This window comes from Megachile rotundata, chromosome 5 (assembly GCF_050947335.1).
Source record: "Megachile rotundata isolate GNS110a chromosome 5, iyMegRotu1, whole genome shotgun sequence".
In the NCBI taxonomy this organism is placed as follows: Eukaryota; Metazoa; Arthropoda; class Insecta; order Hymenoptera; family Megachilidae; genus Megachile; species Megachile rotundata.
The window spans coordinates 5355429-5374404 of record NC_134987.1 but is presented as its reverse complement, the minus strand read 5'-3'; the positions used below and the strand labels follow the sequence as shown (position 1 = coordinate 5374404).

Below are 18976 nucleotides of genomic sequence, written 5' to 3'. Positions count from 1 at the left end.
TTTATCAGATTTTTTTTCTAAATAATAAATTATTAGATGTATGAATAGCTGATTACCAAACATGGATTTTGGAGATCTTATTGTTTCCTTCATGCATCTACTAGATTTAAATAGATTTTTATTTTCAGGGTTATTTGAAATGTATTGTCGATGGAATACATAATGATAATATTGAAATTCTTTATGAAAGAATTAAACAAGGTTTCCAGCAAATCTGTACATTTGGATATCTGAAGAATAAGATAGTTACTGCTAAGATATTCCTCAGCTTATATTCAGATATTTTATACAAACAAATATATAGAAATTGTAATCAAATTTGTTATAACTTGAATGCAAAGTCAAATATGTTTGTATAAATCTTTTTTTATCATTTGGATACATTGAAGTTATTCCCAAAGTATTTCTCATTTATTTTGGAGTCTTCTGTATTTGAAGAAGAGAAGATTAGGTCGAAATTATTCTATTACTATTTTATTGGTTAAATTGTGCAGAAATAAGTTACATTTTTTGATATTTCTTGTAGGTATACTCTAGAAATCTTACAAAATCAATTACAAAATCAATGAATGTCATTCAGATTCTTGCTAGAATAAACTTCATTTTTGTTTAGTAATGTTCTAATAGCTGGTTCCATGTTTCTAATGTTAAACTTCTTTCTGATGAACTTTTAGACGTTAGTATCATTACAGACTCATCAAGTATTTCAACTTTAATAGTACAGAAGACAGTTTACCACTTCCTTCTTAAAGTTAATTTAAGAAAGGAGGATATTTCATTTCTTTTAATATTTAATCTATCTTTGCTTATAGTGTGATACCTATTGATGTTAAATTTTTTTCTTAACTTTACCTTAAAAATTAAATTAACACTGTGTCTATTAATGAATACAATGATTTAAATTAATGGGACATTTGTGCTCGATGGAAATCAGTTTCTGCATATTTGGTTCCTATTTCACTTAATTTTAAATATAAATTTAGTTGTAATTCAAGTTGTCTTTTATATTTCTTTTTTAATATTGAAAATAAGATTTAGGACGACAAAACTGTTATACTGTATATTGCACCATTTATCCATATTGCTTTTGTTATAAACCTCTGATATAGTGCAGGCAGTTATAAACAAGATGAACATGAATGAATATTTCTATGGTAAAAAAGGGAAGGAATAAAGAAAAGTAATAGAAAAATTGTAGGATTCGTACTCTATCCAGTAGCTTTCTAAGCAAGAGATTTACTGCTATAGTTATAAAACATTTTTGTGTTCTGATACTATGTATTTTAGTTACTAGATGTATGCAAAGTTCAAGTCAAAATATCTTAAAAACAATGGCTCAGTTTGGAGAAACTTATTAAGGTTTTATAACACCAGATGCATATAAATTACATATGGTGCCATTTCATAAGTAATTTTTACACCTGTGTCTTCCTTTTGTTAGTTATAGTGCATAGTTAAAATATGGTGAATGGGTAGGTATTGATCTAATTGAAGTAATTAATATTTTTAATTATAAAGACTGATTTTTGTACAAATATAAATATAAAATAAAGCATATAAGTAAAATATATATAAATAATCAGTATATTCTATACAGTATATGTGTAGGTATATAATAAAGCATTATGTGATATAGAATTCTTATTACATAAATGTTTTCAGAAGTTATTATATATATTAAGTTATTATCTCTTCTGATATATATAAAATATTTTCCATACTTTAGAACGGTTTTTCTTCAAACAAATGTTTTGTCAAAAAGAAAAATGTAAAGGTGGAACAGATAAGGGCTTAATATGAAGTAGTAAGTTTAACTGTTGTGTAGATAGAATTAGATATTTATTTTTTTATACAATACGCTTATCATAAGTTATACAATTTTTCACACCTTAAATTATATCAGAATTTATTTCACTCAGAAATTAAAGAAGGTGATAAAGAAATAACGCAGAGGAACAATGTTTCCAATGATCAAATTTTTTGTAGATCATTTTCTTCTTATTTGACTGGTAGATATTTGATTGAAACCTCATGGTTTACACGAACCTAATTTTCTTCCTATCTTTTAATAGATTATTTAAACCATGAATAAATGTATATAAGTGTATATAAATATAAATATATATAATATATATATAGGTTCATAACAGATTACATTCGCACGAAATGTATTCTACAGTTTCTTCAACAACAAATTACATGTATATATGTATGCATACATGCATATATTTATGCACAGAATGCGAAATTTTGTAGCATAATTCAGTATGTGACTATTGCCATTACTGACACAAGAAAGTGGTTAAGTAAATGTGTATAGTGCATTTATAGCTTGGAGCTGCCTGAAATTCTTATTTAAATGGCCCACTCTGTATACATACACATATGTATGTGCATACGTACAAACATATTACAGATAATGTATTATACTACACATACATAATACATACAGGTAATAAGACATTTAAAACAAATCATCTAAACAGTTCAAACGCTTATGAAAATTGAAAAGAAATATTTTAAATAAAAATTGCTTCCTTAAAAACACATGGAAGAAGTAAAAGAATAAGTTCTTGTTTATAAGTAAAATCTAAGAGTATTCTAAACTGTAATTAGTTTTATATGAAATATTCTAAATCTATGTCATTTCAAAATATACTAAAATAAATACAATTATTTATAACTGTAAAATGCGTTTAAAGTAATTACAATATGATTGACCACATTCGATAAGTTGGCAGCTGGAGGCAATGCGAAATCTATTGGTTCATATGCCAATTTATCAGACGTGTATATTTTAATTTTCATTATGATAGTTCATGTGATATCTTAGTCAGATTGAGCCATTTATGGTTCACGCGCAAAAGTGGTTTAAGTTAAAAATTGTTAATAAAATCAATAAAACTAGACTTATGCCATTCTTACACATAATGAAATGAAAAGTAAAATAACTTAATTCTAAGATAAAGCTTATAGTAATAAAGCTAATAATATTACTGAAATAATACAACTGTTTTATAGTTGTAAATAAATATATATAAACATTAAAATCAAATTGGAAAATATTGAACCACACAACATTCTTGGTACGATCATACACGAATAAAAATATATTACTCAATATTCGTTTGCATATTAAACAGTTTTAATAATAATAGGTTTTCTCAAAAAATGCGTTATATTGGTGCTTTGTTTTAAGTGTCTCATCTGTATGATACAAGTTCAATAATTTCCTACTTCATAATACATTGCATAAATATTTACAGATACAGTACGAACCTTGAATTAGTCGAGTAAAATAATTATTTATTTATTTAATTTTAATTATACATAAAATAAGTAGATCGCGGCGTTCACACAACGATTTATTAATTAATATTAGGGTGTTGTAAAATTAATGCAATCTGCACTGTTTCACAGTTACGTATATTACAATTAAATATAGATTTTGTTTTCGGTTTCGTAGGAATACAATAATGTCAATTATTAGGATAAACATATTTTTTTACGCTTAATGGTTAATAATTCTTATATAGAAAGGAGCCGTTCAAAAATTACGGACCACATACACTTTCTAATTTACATGTTTTGAGTAACTTATAAGGATGGATATATTGAATTTCTACAAAAGCTTGAATAAGCTTCACGATTAATGATATGCGCGAATTTGTCTGTTCTATAGAATACTTAATACGTAACAACAAGGTATTAAAAATCGCCAATATAATTACTTGGAATAGTTTAAATATTTCTCTTATGTAATGTGTATTACAACAATAACAACACATAAATTTGCATAGTCAACACATTTTAGGATATCAAGTATACTACAATGTTAATATTAATTACGCTTTTAATCGTAGCTGTTTTGCATAAATTTTAATTATTGAAAGCATAATTGAAGTAGTTGTAGCAATATGGAGGCCTCTTCACTTTTTGAAGCGAATTTAAATGAATAAAAGAGAAAAATATTTAATATTTAACCCTTCGTTATATGATTTTGCCAATTTATTTTGTTTTGTATAGTATGTTTGCGACAGAATGCAAATATACTATAAATCAAGAATCGCTTAATATTGACGTTAATAAACTTTATTAAATATTAAACTCGTACCTTTTATCATACGTTTAATAAATGTAATTTGAAGATTTTTGGTCCAAAGAGGAATAAAATAGTTCTCAATAAATTTTTAAGTTAATTATAATTAATGTGAATAATGAAAAGTACTCTTCTTAACAACCGTTTAGAAATAATAATATATTGATGTAATGAAATAAAATTTTACAAGGTAAATCAGTTTTAAATCCGCCTGTATTGTCTGAGTCATTTGATGCAAGATTTTGCATTTTTACTTCGTATTAGTATATGTAGTTTTTTTTACATACATTCTTTGCAAAATTTAATGCATTCTTAAATTTGCTATTTGAGCTGAATATATTTGCCTGAGTGTAAAGAACTCTTTAAGATTAATACACTGAGTATATTATAGTTCGATAACTATTGTTCAGACTTTGCTGTTGCTTATATCAAGTGAAAATTCACAAGATAGTGCAATAATGAAATAATACGTAAAAATGGAGTTGCATCTTTATTGCTACAAACCTTCGAATTTATGTTCAATTCGATATACAGTGTGAGACGTCTAAGATCTTAAATTTCTTGTGCATTAGTTGCTGTATGAAACAATATCATAAATTCAAAATTTATTGAATTTGTCCACCAATTTTATTCTAAATAGTGCATTCATTATTATAATTTATTCAAATATTTTATTGCATACAATAGTGTGGTCATTAATGTTATTCGTTCACAAACATTATTAATGACCTGAATTGTAATGTTTAAGTTTGAATGTTAAATATATGCACAATCGTTATTGAAAAGAAATGAACATGCGCAGTAAAATTTATTGGATAAATGCTATAGCCGAGCATTTTTGATGTATTGAATGTTATTTAACAAATATCGTTTACAAGAAACATTTTAATTCAGAGTAGAGTTAGACGATAATATCAAGATTAACATTTCTTTTAATGGAAATTGCATACTTTTCTACGTAGATCGATTCTAATAATATTTAATATCATTTAGAATATTTTTTTATAATATCATAATATTTAATTTATTAATGAAATAATGTAAAGTATACTATTATACAAAATAAAAACTAATAATATCGTTTAAATTTAGAAATTTAATAAACTTAAATTTAGAAGTATAATATTTTATACAAAAATTATTTGTGCAAAAATTTGTATACAAATCTATTAATATTTGTGGAAAAACATTCTATGTATTATACAAATAATATTCTGTATTTACTATATACCATTTTATGATCTTTTTGATATTATACGATTTTTCTTTGAAATTTTGTTCAAACAGAAACTAATTTACAAAAAATTTAAAGTCGTCACTTTAGATGTCTCACCCTGTATACAGGGTGTTCGGCTACTGGTGGGCATAATTTTGGGGGGTGGTAGCTGGAGTGATTCTGAACAACTTTTTCCTTTACCAAAATGCTGGTTAAAGCTTAGTTTTTGAATTATTAATGAAAAACACTGACCAATGACAGCGCGTATAGACCGGTCGCGCGACAGCGTGAGCGACAGCTTCGAATATGATGGCTGATCGTCGTCGTGAACAAATGTATCGATACTGTCGGTATAACGTCGGTATAACAGGAAGCTATTAGGTAAAAGTTAAATCGAATAATGAATTAACATGTTAAGAATAATATTAAATTCTTCGTAATTCGTGAATGAGAAATAAACCAATTAGTTGTTGTTTACAACAACCACATGAAGTATATTGTATTTATTTTATGCCTTCAAAAAGGGAAAAGAATAAATTCACGAAAATTAATTTTGTCAACTATACTAATGAAGCAAACGAATAAATTCACGTTTCAAAACGAATGAGTACCTTGCCTATGAAATGAGATCGAACTGGAATAGAATATCTAATGCAGTACTTCATTGAAGTGAAATAAATCTATTGCTGCGTACGTTTAATTTTAAAAATACAGAAGTAACTTAAATAACACTTACTCATTGATTCATGGAAAAACTAGCTTCGATAAAAAATATTTGTGTCACCGGGTAGATCCACCGATCAGAGCATCAACAGCTGATGTCCTGGCAGGGTCAATGAACTCTCAATTTATTTCACTGTCTTTTTCTAATAATAATTGCACAACATAAGCACGACCGGTAAACGGACCGAATGAAAACGCGTGAACGATTATTCATAGATATGTATGTTTAACGATACACTATTCTAATTATAAGATATCCGAATTGAGGAATCGAAATTATATTATATTTTATAAGAAGACATTGTTAGACTGGCTACGGATCGCGGTTTTGTTCTCGATCGCGAGGCATACGTCGCTAACGGTTGCCATGCAACGATGATCTGTTGAACGACTGCGGCGTCGATCGACAGTCATCGTTTATTGTCGAAAGAAACGTGTCGAAATAAAATGTATCGTTGTTTTTAATCGAGAATTCCGTTTTCTTGCTTTCAAGATAATATAGTTTAAATTATTTATGAATATTCGTTTATGTGTTTTCATTCGTCCTATTTATGTGTCGAACTCACAGTGTAAATTAGTGAAAATTAGTGAAAAATGACAGAAAAAAGTGATAATGAAAACTCATAATGAAAGATGAAAGTGATAGGTGACAATGAAGTTTCTTGAGAGTTTTTTGAGAGTTTCTGTATGGTGATTGATTTATATTAACAGTAAGGACCGGTGGATCGGACCGGTGACAGAGACGCATTTTTATTGTGATTATTTGCGGTTTAATGGGTGAGCTACATTTAAATTTATTAATTACTGAATTCACATTTTTATTTGTTGAATAGAAAAGTTATTCAATTTTTTAAAAATGAGAATTTGTTCTTTTTCATCATTACAATATCTAACGAAAATAATTTTCCATATTTTAGCTATTATTTCTTTGCGATAACGAATAAACGTATTGAATAAATTCGATTTACTTTGATTATGTGAGTAGAGACTGATTTTGTTATTTCTTATTCATGAATGAATGATAATTCAACAATAATCCAGATTTTTTTATTTATTATTCAATGTAACTTTCATCTAACAGCTTTCTATTATACCGACGTTATTCCGACGTTATACCAACGTTATACCGACAGTATCGATACATTTGTTCACGACGACGATCGGCCGTCATATTCGAAGCTGTCGCTCACGCTGTCGCGCGACCGGTCTATACGCGTTCTCATTGGTCAGTGTTTTTCATTAATAATTCAAAAACTAAGCTTTAACCAGCATTTTGGTAAAGGAAAAAGTTGTTCAGAATCACTCCAGCTACCACCCCCTAAAATTATGCCCACCAGTAGCCGAACACCCTGTATGTATTATCATACATATAGAAGAGCAAATTTATCATTCATTAGAAGTTGCAAATGATAGAATACATATAGCACTAACTTAATAGGAAAATTTATTACATGAAGTGTCTAAAAAAAAGTTATATACCACGAAAACTCAATATTCTCCATATTCAAACAAATTATTCTTCGTTCATAGTAAGTTTACCCAAATACAAATTATTTAAATTCAATTTATTAATTTACTAATTAAATTTATTAGTGTATTAATTTAGTTAATATTTAATTGAGTCAATTAATTTAATTAATAATAACAAATTACTGACTTAAATAGTAAATTATATTTAGATAATTTATTTAAACTATATAAGTATATAGTTATATACTAATATAAGTATATTTATATTTAGAATAATTTTTATTAAATAAGATAACAACTGAAAATAAAATAGCTTACATTATACTCCCATGATTAGAGTATTTAAATTAAGTTTGAAATTTAACTGACGTGCGATGAAATAAAATTATCATATACTAAGTAGTTAAAAATGATTTTAGACATTCGTTATCCCATTTTTTAACGATTATATTTTGCAAGCAAAGTCATAAATTAACGTCTCGATATTTGATATGAAAAAGTTGTAGTTTACGCGATGTAAAGTATTTTCAAGACATCTTGCATAAATTAGAACCTGTAACATTTGTTCAATAATATCACAAATCTCTTAAACTCTAATTTTCCGTGGATTCACAGTACACTCTTGGGATACGAATACAAACGAACTAATAGTAATATCGTGCATTAATTTCACAGCATCCTAATAAAAATTGGAAGTGCCGCGTTCAAACAAATTTACTCCTTATATGTACATAACTATACTTTATATGGCGAAATTATTATTAAAATTAAATCTATCGGAACAAGTAGCAGTCAGCTAAATATATAACTGTACAAACGAATAATTTTTTTTTATTTTCACTTGAACGATTATTATATTGATTATCATAATAAACAGGGTTAATCAAAAACACATAATGGTATGATTAATTAACAGGAATTTCAACAGTGTTCTCTAATCATTTTAAGCCATTGGTACTTATACCCGCGTACGTATATTGTTTTGTTAACGGTACGTGTTTCATGCATTAACAAAATGTTTATCGGTACATCGTGTTTTTGCCTTTGACAATGTTAGAAAATCTGTGAATGAAATATTATATGCCAAGGTCCATCTTTGTCACTTTTCCGTTGTCTATTTGCAAAAGGGGGTATATTTACGTACTCGTCTTGCATTTTCCGTAGTACATTTCGTATTATTCTTCTGCCTCATTTGTACGATTTCGGGAAAATAATTAACATTTATTTCTAACATTTATTTTACATAGCAACTCTTGAAAATTGGGGAATTTAAGGATGTGATAATTTGTAAATTTGTAAATTTTATATTTAAGGCTTAGGGGTTTTGCAATTTGGGGATTTGGGGATTTGGGATTTTAGAGATTTAGGGATTTAGGGATTTGGGTGTTTAGAGATTTAGGAATTTAGGGATTGGGGGTTTAGGTATTTACGGATTTAGAAATTTAGGGGTTTAGGGATTTAGAGATTTAGGGATTTAGGTATTTAAAGATTTAAGGTTTCAGAGGTTTAGGAATTTAGGGGTTGGGCGATTTAGGGAGTTAGGGATTTAGGTATTTAAGGATTTAAGGTTTCAGAGGTTTAGGAATTTAGGGGTTGAGCGATTTAGGGAGTTAGGGATTTAGAAATTCAGGAGTTTGGGGAGTTAGAAATTTAGGGATGTAGGAATATTGTAATATAGGAACTTAAAGATTTGGAAATTTCAAAATTTAGAAACTTAAAAATTGGGAAATTTCAGATTTTGAAAATTTGGGATTCGATATTTTGAAAATTTGGAAATTTTTGGAGTTTGAGGATTTGAGGACTTGAAGAGTTAGGGATTTAGAATTATGATAAACGAGTATTATGAAAATTCGAAAATTTGAAAGTCTGGGTAATCAGAAATTTGGAATTCGGGAAATTGAGAACTTGGTCACTTGAGAATTTGGAAATGTGAAAATTTGAAAATTTTAATATTTGGAACTTTGAAAGTTTGGAAATTTTGATAACTTAGAAACTTGGGAATTTGAGTAATTAAAATTTTGGTATTTGAAAATTGGTGATTTGGAAACTAGATAATGTAGAAGTTTGGAAATTTGAAAATTTGCGAATTTATGAATTCTCAAATTCCAAGTCAATACTTAACAGCAAGACTAAAATAATTGACAATATTTTATTGACAATATTGTTACTGATATTGACCATAAATATCTTGAAACATTGATAACATACTTTGATTATCCATAATCAAGTAAAATAAAATATGATACATATTTATTTATATAAACTCTAAAGACTAGGTACTTAAAAATTTTTAACTTCAAATTAAGAACTTTTTACATGAAAAAAATTGCAGTTCAATAAATAATTTCATTTATTTACTACGTGCATTACAGTGCACATTTGAGAATATTTTACCGAAAGATATTATAAGAAACTGTATTGTAACACTAGAAAGTCAATTTCACTCAATTTTAGTAAAAAAAAAAATCTTAAACCTCTTACAATTTTTCTAAACTTTCATTCAACATGTTAGATAATTAATGTTAATTATTTTCAACTTCAAAATCTAAAGTATACAATGATTGGAAACATCTCCAACAAGTTATTTTCACTTGGTACAGTTTTCGCACAGGTACATAAATTCTACCCCCCGAAAAATTACAGAACGAATCTTCTAACGCTCATACGTGCACAATGTCTTTATTTTTCGGTGATTACCATTTTGTTGGACTCGCACCGGTCGTTCCAACATTTACTCCAACGAAGGGGTTTGTGGATGGGGTTGCTTTAAACAAATAATAAATAGATTATACAAATTACATAACAATAATTTTGTGTTATATAATTATATTATATTTAAGTATCATTTCCTTAAATATAATTGTAAAAATAATATACCTCGTAAAGCTCACTTCATATTTTCAAAATTAAGACGATACTTAAAATATTTTTTTAGAAATTGACATCGACAGAAATAAAAATGTAATTCTGAAAAAAATAAATTTCGGGGTTCTAATTTTACAAATAACTTTTATTAAATATATTTAATTTCATAAGCAATTTTGATTAAACACATTTAATTTCACAAATAATTTTGAATAAATATATTTAATTTTATAAATAATTTTAATTGAATATATTCAATTTCATAAACAGTTTTGATTAAATATATTTAATTTTATAAATAATTTTGATTAAATATATTTAATTTTATAAATAATTTTAATTGAATATATTCAATTTTATAAGCAATGTCAACTAAATAGTACTTGAAAAACATATTTTTATGTAACAGTTAAAAAATAAAAATAAAAATTTATTCAGAAACATTGAAAATCGTTTATAAAATTATAAAATAAAAATGAACTTTTTTGTTTCTTTGCAAATTTTACGATGTACATTTTTTCGAGGCACCCTGTATATTAATTATTTAGACAGATAGTATAGTTACTTAGAAACGATTGAAATGCATATGTTTAGTTATTGTTTACGATACAATTGCATTCAAAGATAAATATATTGCACGTGCCTCTAATCAGTATTTCAACAGCATGCTAAGAGCATAATGCATCTCAAAAACGAAAAAGTTCTATCAAAAATATTACAAAATTAATTCAATAAAATTGTACTATAACTATTATATTGTGTGTCTATGTATATTTTATTTTTACTTACCTTTAATTTTCGTTGACCGAATTTAGTGTCGTTAAAATAATTTTCAAATTCACTTTTAATATATTAAACGTACCTGTAGTAATTTACTTACGATCGGTAAAGCTTGAGCAGAATTGGAAGAAAAAGATATAAAAATAAAAAATATATTTACCTTGAATAATAAAAGTTGTATAACAGTAGAGGAATATTCCGTTTAAAGGGTTATTAGTGCTTTTTTGTTTAGATAGTGATATAATCAGGGGCATTGAAAATTACAAGATGACAGGGAAAAGTCATTCAACATTCTTTGGTTACGAATAATTATACTACGCTAATATATCTACTTAATAAAATATAAAAAATTATTGTAATTATTCATACTGAACATACTGAACAAACATTCTGACATGAATTTCTATTTTACAAATATAAATCAATCGTTTAGAAAGTTTGAATATTCTAAACTACTGAAGTTCACATTTTCACCGCTAGGTGTCTATTGCTGTCTATAAACTACGTAACTACTTCACCGATAATTTCCTAAATAACGTTATAATACGTGCTTTACAATTTGGGCTTCGCTTTTACGTTCAGAATAAAAGTAGTTCTTATTCTGAATTAATTAAAATAATTATTTTACGTTTAGAATAAATATAATTCTATCAATTACTTTTATGGTTGTGACCATTAAAATGACTAGTGTTAATGAATAAGGTACGTGGATATTTACTTTAAGTTCAAGAAAATTCGGTCAGAAATTTATTAAATTATGAAAGAAATTTTTGACGACGAAAGATTTAAATCCAAGTAATAAAAATATTTGACTGTTTTGACACCGCATTATTAGTTTATTTTAATTACCATTACTCTTATTTTAAAATTATAAAATTTATTAGGTTTTTCTTGAAATGTATTCAGATTTTCCATTTATCATAGATAAAGAATGAATAATTATATTATCTTACGTTTTATCGTTTATTTACTCATTTTTCTATTTTAATTTTAATTTTGAGGAAAGTGTGCGTATATTCTGATAAGTTTAGTGTTTAAAGGAGTATAGAGTGCTAAATATATGACACTTTTAAAAATGAATTATACTGAAATTATCATAATTGGTTTAATGTGAGTTTGTCCATTTTATTAACATTCATCTTTAGTGACTTCAACAAATTTACATGACAAGTTATTTTTTAAATTATGTACAAGTATTATACATTCATATGTATAACACGTATTTCATTTTTTAATGACTGCCGCCATATTGATCTAAATCGAAAGGTTTACACTGCGGCGGTAAAATTCAAATCTAATCGTCTAAAGGATAATTATCATAACAAAGTAATAAAACAAATTTTGTTATTAATTCAAAATTTAGAAGTTAGTTCATTACAATCAATTTTAATCTTGGTTTAGTTAAACACATTTTAAGTTTAGTATTTGTATTAAAATAAATTTGTGGACTAGAGTAATAAACTAATTTTTTATCAATTTAGTATAAATACTAAAATTTATATTGTTATAGTATAAGTACAGCTTCTACTATTTAAATATCAACTAAACACGATATGTAGATCAATTCATTCTGTTTCATTGTCAAATAATTTACTATTTTAATTCGTTTGTATACAGGTTATTATTTTATTGTATATATACATTTCACAATCTTCAATTTTGATATTTTTGTAATGTTGTTAATTTTTCATTTAAAGAATGAAATAAGGTAAATAATATCTATGACTTTGTTCAAGAGCAGTACTGAATTGATTTGGTATAAATTATGTTCCTCAATTTGATAATTTCACTTGCGAAATTTAAGTAATATTGTAATAACAGTAATATAATATAATAGTAGTATCATTATACTCAATTAAAATATTATACAGCCTATCTCAATTAAAACGATATACAAATACAAATGTAGATTTACCTCCATAGAGAATTTATCATATTTTATACGATAAAAAATTGTCCTACAAATAGAACCTCTTTGATATAATGAATAATCTACACTATAATGGCAGTCCTAATAATGGTGTATATTTTCATGATTTCACGAACATATTATCATAAATACAAATAAATAATATACATAAAGTTAGTGATGGAATAATGATACGATCAAATGTAATCAAGGACCAAATTAAATATAAAATAAGCAGAAAACTAGTATAGTGCGTTGCACGAATATATGACCCTCTTTTTATGATCTGAGCTTTTTGAGACCGACACAAAGAGAACATACAAGGTACATTTACAAAAAATACATCAGTGAAAATCAGATTTTATATAACCCAGCTTAATATTTACGCTAATACGTTTTCTTTTATACTATTTATTCTTTATACACTACGAATTAGTATTTAATGAATATGGACTATAATTTTTAGACAAAAACTTAGATTAAAAACAAAGGAGGTTGGTATATTTATGTAACGCACTGTATCACTGATGGTATGCAGGGTGTCTCACAATTAGCGTAGGCTTATGAAATGGGGGATAACTGACGCGATTCTGAATAAGATTTCTCTTTTGCAAAAATAGGATTTGAAGCTTCGTTTTTGAATTATTAAGCAAAAACACGGACCAATCAGAGCGCGGAGGTTACGCCCACTCAGCCGCTATGCTCGGAGGTGTCGCTCTCGAATCTGCGTATGTGCAATCCTCGCGCTCTGACTGGTCCGTGTTTTTACTTAATAATTCAAAAACGAAGCTTCAAACCCAATTTTTGCAAAAGGAAATCTTATTCAGAATCACGTCAGCTACCCACCATTTCAGGGACCTAGACTAATTGTGAGACACCCTGTATACATTATTAAAAAAATATAGATTCCCAAATAATATGTTAATGTTATAAAGCTTAAATTGTAAAAATGAACATAGATGAATGATTACATGAATATGGTTAAATATGAATATTCAACAAATCTACCGAGGCGTGAATCAAAGGCATAAAATTATGTTGTGAGTAGTTTCGAATAGTTTTGAAATAGAATTGCACGATAAGAGTGGGTTGAGATATTAGTTGATAAAAATGAAGACCACCGACATGTTTATTTAAAGTGCCATTGTTATCATTATAGAAAAATTTTTAAATTACAACTAAAAATCTGATATTATTTTGCATTATAATGCACCATAATTTGCGTTATATTTGGATTATAATGCATTGCATGAATTGATGCTGTAATTTATTATATGTTGTTTCTTAACCCCATGACCTACAATTTTCTGGACAGTTGCATCAGTTAATTATTCTTACAGAGTGAAAACAACTGAAGAAAGTAAAAACGTTAGATACATTGATTCAGTGATCCTTGATTACGTAGATTACAAAAAAGTTGAACGCAAAATTCAATTGCAGTGAAAATACGTGTCTAGTTTATAACATTCAAAGTGTACGTCATGAGTGTGGCACGTTATTATAAGACAGGGGAATAATAGCCTGTTCGTAAACAAAATAGAGGTATATAATTGAACTATAGGATCAATTCAACAAATTCTTACTAAATATTTGCTGCGAATATTAAAGGAAAACATTTCGAAGTTCGTACAAGATTTGCATATCTGCGTAGACTCATAACTGGCATTTCATATGTAAATGATCCTTGCCACACAGGCGAAAAAGAAAGATTAGAAAGAGATTTAAAAAGAAGAGAATTGCAGAGACGCAATTGCAGTTAATCGCAAAGACACAGTTGACCGAATCTTCTACGTATTTTTACAAGATGGCGAAGGAAGAACTGTCGAAGTCGAAGATATCCTCTAACCCAGAAATCAATCCTCTGATAAAGGGATAATAGTAAAACATCCTCGACGATGAAAAACATTGGATAATAAGTAAGTCTAAGCAAATTACTTTAAAATAAAGAAAGACAGGATCATAAATATCTGCTTTAATTTTATAGAAAATAATATATTATCTAAAAGTGTTATATTAACTGATTTATGGAAAGGTATAGCTTAAATTATAATTGCTCTTAGCAGTTTAACACAAATCATAAACTGCAATTTCTTGATTTTTATAATCCATATGCTTCCAAAATATTGAGAGTGAGAAATGTTCACAGAAAAATGCGAAACAAGTTTGTAATACATTTTGAAAGCCACATGGCACTTTGTGTTGACAATCAAAATTTTAAACTTAAATAGTTAATCATTTTATGGGATCTTTTTCGAATACATTTTAATTCTGTATTTCTCGAAAATACTGGGAAAAAATTATCTTGCTGTTACACCCGAGGAATAATATAGCTTTGTCCCGAGGACTTTTTCCATAAAACCATAAATAGAGATTTAGGTGTTTCCTTAGGATGTGATAGAAAACGTGATATATTTAATACAATTATTCAATCATACGAAAATTATTTATGCAGTGAATGAATCTACGACTATGTTTTGTGATATTAGAGCAATAAAACCAATAAAAAATTGCGAGTACCATAGTAGAAGTACATTCTTATCGAATATCATTTCTGACGAGAATTATGGTAAAATTGAAATACAGTAAAATTAAATGACAGCTGAAGTAATTAAATAATGTTTTAACAAAAACACTAACGAAATCAAATCCAGTTGTATTAAACTGAACATTACATAGCAATGTATAAATGTAATTTTCAGAAATGTTGTGTCATAGTGCGATCAAAAAAGTAGCAGTTAAGCAATTTTTTCGATTGAATTTGACATTTGAAATTGAGTTCAGGTTAATGTTTGGGTAGGACCAATCGAATTGTTAAATTTCAATAACCTGAAACTATTTATTGATGTTTATTTAAGAATGTAGTCTGGTAGCTTGCTGATTTGTCTAACAACTCGTCTGAAGTATTAGGTCGAGTCATAAGTAACTTCTGATGCAGCTAAATAGATTTTATATTGTGTATTATGGTGAGATTATGAAGGTATAAGTCACCACGAGTTGTTGAAGTCAAATTTAACAATTACTGCGGATAAATACATTCAGCAATTGCAAAGAGTGCAAGAGAAACTCCTAGAAAAGCGCCCTGCACTCGTCAATCGTAGAAATGTCATTCTTTTACACGACAACGCGCGACCGCATACAGCAAGGGTGACTCAAGAAAAAATTCTTGAGCTTGGATGGTCTGGTTTACCACATCCACCTTACTCCTCAGATCTTGCCCCGACAGACTACCACCTTTTCTGTTCCTTACAAAACTTTTTAAATGGAAAAACCTTCAATTCTGAAGAGCAAGTCAGGCAGGCTGTTGAAAGCTTCTTCCAGTCCAAACCAACCACATTTTACAAGGAAGGAATTGATAAACTACCAGGAAAATGGGAGAAGGTTATAGAAAATAGTGGTGAATATATAATAAAATAATATAATTTTGTTGTTTAATGAGAACGAAATAAATGTCTGATAAAAAAACGGAAGTTACTTATGACTCGACCTAATAATTTCAGTAAGATTATGCTGTAATTTTTTACAGCAGAAAATAACCCAAAGTATACATCTATACTTTTCGCAAAAATTATATTACACATTTAGATTTTTACTTTGAAACGAATAAATTCATATGAAATAATCTTCTATCATTATATTACGCAGGAATTGTTTCTAAAATATTCATTTATCCAATTTTTTCATTTTTTTCTCATTCGCATAAATAATATTTTGAGATTTGCTCGTTCACAGAAATTAAGTAATTAACAAAATTATAATTTTTTTAAACGAATCGATATAATTTTCATGTTTGTGTGCAACTTGTTTAAAGACGTATTTTTTATAAGGAAGAAATAAAAAATATGCGTATTTGAGAAGCTGTTTTAATCATTAATTATAAAAACAAGTTAAATAAATATATAGGGATTGAATTTTACTTTAGTTATACAACTACGGAATTAAATAATTTGAATTAAATAAAAGAAATGCTAAAGTGGTACAAAGTCTTAATTTAGTGTTACACCGTACTAAGAGGCAACAATTACACAAAACTCCAGGATATCACAGAGACAAATACAGATGTCAATATTTTCACAGCAGCAATGTATTGCATCAAAGCAATGTATTGTATCAATTTCATAAGTATTACCATTGTGCGTCTCATTTTGTGTCGTATGATGATCTACAAACAAGTAAAAACATTCATTTAATTAATATATACTGAAATAATGCTTCCTACTGAATTTACTTTACACAATACCAATCAAGGGACCTTGGAAAATTGGTAAAAATGGACAGAATAAAAACATTTCTCACGAACATTTTTACGCTTCCATTAATTTTTTAAGGTTCTTTGGATTGGTCGGAGAAAAATCTTTGTATACTTTATTAACATTATTTCAAACGATAATTTGACCGCATTTAATCGAATATTATTCGCACACTTACAATACTATGGCAGCTCAAAATTTGTTGTACAAATGATTTCATAATAATTTTATGATTTTTCACGAACTACATTAATTTCTCATATTACCTAACAAAATTTCAATCGATATTTTTAAAACTCGTATATTTTTATTGGAACAAATTATTCGACGCTTTTAAAAGCAATGTTTAATATTAACTTGAAACTTTGTATTTATCGCTGACTTATCTGGGGGTATTAATTATACGAAATATAATGAAAATAAACATTATGTTATCACTTTATGTGAACATAAATCACATCAACGTTATGGAAATAACTTCGCGAATTCATGCGAGCATAGAGTAAGCTTTACTTTAAAAGCAGTTACGGGAAAGAAAGGAACAAGTTTATTTTTTTCAAGAGATATAAGAGGATATAGTAGGAAAAACTCGGGACAGTATCGAAATCGGAAAATGTACAAACCTGCATGCATTATCTTTCGTCTAAATTGCGTCCTGTATGATGTTAGATAAATCTCAAGCTGCCAGATTACGTTTCAATATCTACATCTTCGTTTTCAGAAGCGGTTGTAATTTTATCGTTAACAGCGTTATGAAATACCGACATGCAGTAATGTGATCACTCTGGTCAACATAATTCGTATACATGAAAGAAAAACCTAGATATAAGGAGCACAAGAAACAATGAAAAAGATTATACAACTCTTTCGTTTGTTTAATAGATACATATCTTGTGAATGAAAAATAAAAAAAAAAAAATTGAAATATTTTGAACAACAGTATTTTCCTCAATAACTGCAGAAATAAGTGTGAGTGTAGTTGAAAAAATCTGAGGTATCTGACATGTGTTACAATGTAAACAGCCTTGAGTGTAGCGTTACTGTACAGATTAGGTAGAGTCATGAGTGTAGTGTTAACAGTGTATAAGACTCTTTAACATTTGAGGATGAGGTCGTGTTTAAGTTGCATTGTATCTGACTTATAAAATTGTAAATCATCAGCGAATAATGAGAATCTATTATGAAAGGGAATATAACATTTATCTACGAACAGTAGAAAAAGAAGTAGGCCTTTGAATTGAAGATGAGATCTTTTGAAGAACGTCACAAGTGGCTAATATGGATGAAGGTAGCTGCAATACTGTCAAAATGTTGGAAATATTCTCTTGTAGGACATGATTATACTCTAAAGACTACAGCAGTACCAACTATACTTTGATAAATAAACATCAAAGAAGTTTTGAAGAATCTAAAACAGAAATTTCGAAGTTGAAGAAAAGAAAATTTATGAGGAGCTCTACAAGAATTAGAAGGGTTACTTGTATCAGAAGAAATACAGACCTAGGTCTGCAAGCTTAACGAAGTGACTTCAAGTTTTATGACTTTTCAACGAAATTTTTCTATGTTTTACAAAAGTGAGTATTGTGAATTTTGTAGATTAACTAATTTGATGTGAGAATGTATTGCTTTTGTCGGTCTCTGAGGAATCTGATGAAATGGTACCGCTA

At 27.6% G+C, this 18976-nt stretch overlaps 1 protein-coding gene across 5 annotated transcripts in view; it reads right to left on the bottom strand.

Annotated features, from left to right (window-relative positions):
- The window catches only part of LOC100875310 (Cysteine string protein), a 54827-nt gene that overhangs the window by 2695 nt on the left and 33156 nt on the right, over window positions 1-18976 (bottom strand). The window contains exon 8 of one of the 5 annotated variants that reach the window (XM_012291643.2): window positions 8998-10272. The exons of 1 other annotated variant lie outside the window; for it this stretch is intronic. In XM_012291643.2, the coding sequence (XP_012147033.1) occupies window positions 10202-10272 (71 nt within the window). In that variant the 3' untranslated portion in view covers window positions 8998-10201. Of the gene's footprint in view, window positions 1-8997; window positions 10273-16847; window positions 17222-18976 lie in introns of those variants that run through there. 3 more of the 5 variants (XM_012291641.2, XM_012291644.2, XM_012291642.2) reach the window with 3 other exon arrangements.